This window comes from Peromyscus leucopus, chromosome 1 (genome assembly GCF_004664715.2).
Source record: "Peromyscus leucopus breed LL Stock chromosome 1, UCI_PerLeu_2.1, whole genome shotgun sequence".
NCBI lineage: Eukaryota > Metazoa > Chordata > Mammalia > Rodentia > Cricetidae > Peromyscus > Peromyscus leucopus.
The window spans coordinates 100,566,545-100,572,232 of record NC_051063.1 but is presented as its reverse complement, the minus strand read 5'-3'; the positions used below and the strand labels follow the sequence as shown (position 1 = coordinate 100,572,232).

The window sequence follows — 5,688 nt, the reverse complement described above, 5'->3', positions numbered from 1 at the left end:
GATTAGGATGACCTCGAATTCACAGAGATCCACCTGTTTCTGTCTCCCACCACCCAGCTTTAATTAAATCTTTTATTACTTTAGCATAACCAAAGAGAATTGCAAGATTTTTATTTAAGATAAGTTGTTTATTTTCAGAAGTGAAATAGATATCTTTTTTCTTCTAACCTCGGAGGTTCTTTTCCTAAAACTAAAATGGTTGAGTAGGCTTCTGCATAAAATAACTAAGAAAAAAAAAAAACCCAACTCTGATTAGGAAGAGTAGTTCCATGTGTCCTCTCTCGGAAGCCAGTGGTTGTAGGTTCAGCCTTTGACCTACTGTACTTTATGAACTGGGCTGCAGATTCAAGACCTCAGGCATCTCTCTGTCACTGGGACGATTTGGGAAAGAGCAGAAGAATGGCTTTATCCCGTATCTGCTTGGTCTTCACTCCATAGACAATAGGGTTGAGCGCAGGTGGGATAATTACATATAGGTTGGCAAACATGATGTGAAAAGTGCGAGGGACATTGTGTCCAAAGCGATGAGCAAGGATGGAGAAGAATGCTGGTATATAGAACATGAGGATGACACAGACATGAGAACCACAGGTGCCCAGGGCCTTCTGGCGTGCGTCTTGGGAGGGAAGACGAAAAACAGCACATAGGATGAGAGTGTAGGAGATGGCTATAAGGACCACATCTATAATCACTGTCATGATAGGAACACAAAATCCATACCAGATGTTGATGGAGATATCTGCACATGCCAGACGGGCAACACCGATGTGCTCGCAGTAGGTATGGGCAATGATGTGTGTCCTGCAGAAGGGTAGGCGGTTCACAAGGAAAACACACGGGACAAAAACACAGAAACTTCGGAAAGAGATTCCTACAGCAATTTTGACAATAGCTTTGGGTGTAAGAATAGTGGTATATCTCAAGGGTGAGCAGATGGCCACATAGCGGTCAAATGCCATAGCCAGCAAGATAGCTGAGTCCAAGACGAAGCTGTAATGCAGGAAAAACAACTGGGTCAGACAGCCAGGAAAACTGATTTCCTGAGGGCCAAACCAGAAGATGCTAAGGGTCTTGGGGACACAAGTGGTAGACAATATGAGGTCAGTCATGGCCAACATGGAAAGGAAGAAGAACATGGGGGAATGCAGACTGTTTTCCACTGCGATGAGGTAGAGAAGGATGCTGTTGCCCACGATGGCCACCAAATAGATAAAGCAGAAAGGGATGCTGATCCAGACATGGTACTGCTCGAGTCCAGGGATGCCTGAAAGGGTGAAGGGGCCAGTGTTGTAGCTACTTGTGTTATGCATGGCCATTGATATCTGAAGAATAGCTCTTCTATGCTAAAAGCAAAAGTGTATAGTGAGCATAAGGAATTATGTGGTAGTTACTCCTCCACAACCTCTTGGAACCAGTTCTCCTCTTTCCTATATTTGAGAAAAGAAAATCAAATTACTATTAAGAGCAATACTCATGAGTGGGGGATGACTCCATGGTTAAAAGCATCAGATGCTCTTCCAGAGGACCTGGGTTCAATTTCTGATGCCCACTGTTGTGGGTGTGGTTGCTCATAACCATGTGTTAAGTCCAGTCCCAAGGAAAGCTGACACCCTCTTCTGACCTCTTTGGGCACCAGGCACACACATAATGCACATATATACATTCAGGCAAAACACTCACACAAAAAATAATACAAAATAAAATAAATAAATGCCCTCCAAAAAGAACAATACTCATGACTTTGAGAAAGAGCCATCAGACTCCTGGTGTTAATCCTTAAGTTTCTAAATCATAGAGAGATAACTTGTCCAGTTCTGAAACTACTAATCCTATTTAAATGACCAAGTTTTCCCTGAGTCTATATAATTCATTACTGTGGGTGTGTATAGAAACAAGTACTCTAACTGCATACAGGAAAAGGAATACGCTAAAGAGAGTGTCTCACTACTGGGAACATGAGTTAATTAACAGTTTTGGATACCTACTATATTCCAACACCTCTTATGTGTTATCTTATTTAGAAGCTCCTCATTAAAAAATGAATTTTGCTGGGGGGGGGGCGCACACCTTTAATCCTAGCACTCGGGAGGCAGAGGCAGGCGGATCTCTGTGAGTTTGAGGCCAGCCTGGACTACAGAGTGAGTTCCAGGAAAGGCACAAAGCTACACAGAGAAACCCTGTCTTGGGGGGGAAAAAAAACTTGTTTTTTAGGGCTGGAGAGATGGTTCAGTGGTTAAGAGCACTGGCTGCTTTTCCAGAGGTCCTGAGTTCAATTACCAGCAACCATATGGTGGCTCACAACTATCTGTAATGAGATCTGGTGCCCTCTTCTGGCCTGCAGGGATACATGCAGGAAGAACGCTGTATACGTAATAAACAAATCTTTTTTTTAAAAAATGAATTTTGTCTTTTCACTTTTGTTTTGTTTTGAGAAACTGAACATCTGTGAAGTTATCTATCTGGCCAAGGAAGGTGTCATCTTTAGTAACTGGCAGAGCCAAGATCATTTGATCCCATGACCAGCACTCTTTCATGATGCTATCCTTTACCAGGAGATGCCTGCAGGCTCTGTGAAATGCTGAGGAGTCACAAGAGACATGAAGCTGTAGAAAGAACAATAATTCAAAGAACTGAGATTTGTCCGAACACCAACCCCACACCCATTTCAGTCCCTGTCCTCCAAGCCCTGGGACTTTCAGATCAACATGTTCTGAGACAGGGATATGGGATGCCTCCTCGTGGTGAACAACACGTGAAGCTGGGCCTCCACTCTACCTGTTAAGGATGAAGGAGGAAAATCTGTAAGAATTGGAGAAGACTTTGAGCCAATTGTACTTTTTAAAAAGAATGCTGGGAGGACATCTAGTGGACAAAATGCAGAATTTATTTACTCTAAATGCTGAGTCAAAATAGAAACAAAGAAACTTGGTTAAGATTTGTTTTGAGGGCCGGGCGGTGGTGGCGCACGCCTTTAATCCCAGCACTCGGGAGGCAAAGGCAGGCGGATCTCTGTGAGTTTGAGGCCAACCTGGTCTACAGAGTGAGATCCAGGACAGCCTCCAAAGCTACACAGAGAAACCCTGTCTCGAAAACCAAAAAAAAAAAAAAGATTTGTTTTGAGGGCTGGCGAGGTGGCTCAGCGGTTAAGAGCATCTGGCTGCTCTTCCAGAGGTCCTGAGTTCAATTCCCAGCAACTGCATGGTGGCTCACAACCATCTGTAATGAGATCTGGCAACTGCATGGTGGCTCACAACCATCTGTAATGAGATCTGGCGCCCTCTTCTGGTCGGCAGGCATACATGCAGGCAGAACATGTATACACAATAAATAAATTAAATCTTAAAAAAAAAAAAAAAAAAAAATTTGTTTTGAGAATTTTCAACATTTGACAACACTTGAAGATCTTAGTGTGAAACCACTTTTGTAACTCTCCTAAAAGTTCTCCAAGAAGATTGGGGACCTAACTCAGACGGTATAGTGCTTGCCTAGCCTGTCGGAAGCCGTGGGTTTCATACAAGCATTGTGCACATCCTGGGTGCCATCACCTGCCCGTAATCCCAGCATTGAGGAGGATCAAAAGTTAAGGTCATCTGGGAGTAAATAGCAAATTTGAGGCCAGCCTAGGATGTATGAGGCTCTATCTCAAAAAAAAAAAAAAAAAAAAAAGCTATGAGATACACCATAATATTGTCCATATTTTACAGATGTAGAAACTAAATCAGAAGCCGGGCGTTGGTGGCGCACGCCTTTAATCCCAGCACTTGGGAGGCAGAGCCAGGTGGATCTCTGTGAGTTCGAGGCCAGCCTGGGCTACCAAGTGAGCTCCAGGAAAGGCGCAAAGCTACACAGAGAAACCCTGTCTCGAAAAACCAAAAAAAAAAAAAAAAGAAACTAAATCAGAGAGAAATGACTTTTCAAAAGGTACACAATAAGTAAACAGTACATTTGAAAATCAAATACTAGGCATCAAGTTTTTAAGACTTCTATGTTCATAAGCAAAATTCACGATGGAGCTAGCAAGTTCTGTGGAGAACAGAAAGTACATGCTATCAGCACAGCAATAGACAGAAGGTTACATATCATGAAGAAAGCATAGCAAACTAAAACCATAAGGCAGGTTAACAGTAAGGCACCAACCACATCACTTATAGCTACAGACATATGTTGTTTGAACGTTTCTATTATAAAATCTGTTCTCTGTAAAGTTGTTTGTTTTTTTTTTTAAATAAAATCCAATTATATGTTGCTGACCTGTGAAACACACAAAATGACCCAGAAAGGATAAAATAAAAAAATAGGAAGGTACTCCGGCGCGCATGGCGGCGCCGGGTGGTGCTGGCCCTAGGCGGCCTGGCGTTTTGCAGCACTCTGTTGTATTTGGCACGCTGTGCTTCCGAGGGCGAGACGCCAGCAGCCACTGGAGCCACTCAACTGCGCGATAAGGCCTTCCTGGCAGTGCTAGTGGCCAGTGCGCCCCGCGCGGTTGAGCGCCGCAGCGCGGTGCGCAGCACCTGGCTGGCACAGGGGAGGCTCGGCGGCCCTAAGGACGTGTGGGCGCGCTTTGCTGTGGGCACCAGTGGCCTGGGCCCAGAGGAGCGGCGCATGCTTGAGCTCGAGCAAGCACAGCACGGGGACCTGCTGCTGCTGCCCGCCCCGCGCGATGCCTACGAAAACCTCATGGCCAAGGCCCTGGCCATGTTGACTTGGCTGGACGAGCACGTGGACTTCGAATTCGTGCTCAAGGCTGATGACGACTCCTTTGCGCGCCTGGACGCCCTATTGGCGGAGCTACGCGCATGTGAGCCTGCACGTGGCCATCGCCTCTATTGGGGCTTCTTTTCTGGGCATGGACGAGTCAAGCCCAGAGGTCGCTGGCGAGAAGCTGCCTGGCAACTCTGCGACTACTACCTGCCCTATGCTCTGGGTGGTGGGTACATCTTCGCTTCAGACCTGGTGCATTACCTGCGCCTCAGCCTTGAATACCTGCGCGCGTGGCACAGTGAAGATGTATCGCTGGGCGCCTGGCTGGCACCAGTGGATGTGTAGCGGGAGCATGACCCACGCTTCGACACAGAGTACAAATCATGGGGCTGCAGCAGTCAGTACCTGGTGACACACAAACAGAGCCCGGAGGACACGCTGGAGAAGCAACAGACGCTGCTTCATGGGGGCCGATTGTGCAAGCAAGAGGTGCAGTTGTGCCTCTCCTCTGTCTATGATTGGTCAGCGCCACCCTCCCAGGGCTGCCAGCGCAAAGAGGGCATTCCCTGATGTCATTGCATGTGCTGTGGCCTCTCTGGACACAGGCCAAGCTGCCTGGACAGTCTGGCCAATTGTCTGGGGTGAACCTGGTTAATCCAATTACTGTTGAGGCCTTGGGACCTCAGTCCACTTACTGATGGCCAGAGGCAGCTATCGACATCTAGTCCATGCCCTGGAGGGTGTACTGATTAGTGTGGTCTTGTGTAAGACCTGTCCAGGGGCATCTGGTTATGGATTTGTAGATTGCATCTGCACCCCACACACACCTCCAGCCAGTGTAATGCCACCTATGAGCCATCTGAGGTGTGAGGGCAGGGGGCCTCCTCACTTGATGAGTTTATAGTTCTGTCTCTACTTACACTATGCAGCTCACTGCCCATCTTGACTGTTCTACACAGCCCTGTCTGCAGAGTGACCTGCAGACTG

General features: G+C 46.7%; 1 protein-coding gene and 1 pseudogene across 1 annotated transcript; one reads left to right on the top strand and one right to left on the bottom strand.

The window, feature by feature from the left end:
• Positions 1-368: 368 nt before the first annotated feature.
• On the bottom strand, positions 369-1,322 carry LOC114686913 (olfactory receptor 52H1-like). Its single transcript, XM_028861584.1, has one exon. The coding sequence runs from the start codon at positions 1,314-1,316 to the stop codon at positions 369-371; it is 948 nt and encodes a 315-aa protein (XP_028717417.1). The 5' UTR covers positions 1,317-1,322.
• A 2,685-nt stretch (positions 1,323-4,007) lies between these two features.
• Positions 4,008-5,271, top strand: LOC114686917 (annotated as a pseudogene).
• The last annotated feature ends 417 nt before the right edge of the window (positions 5,272-5,688 follow it).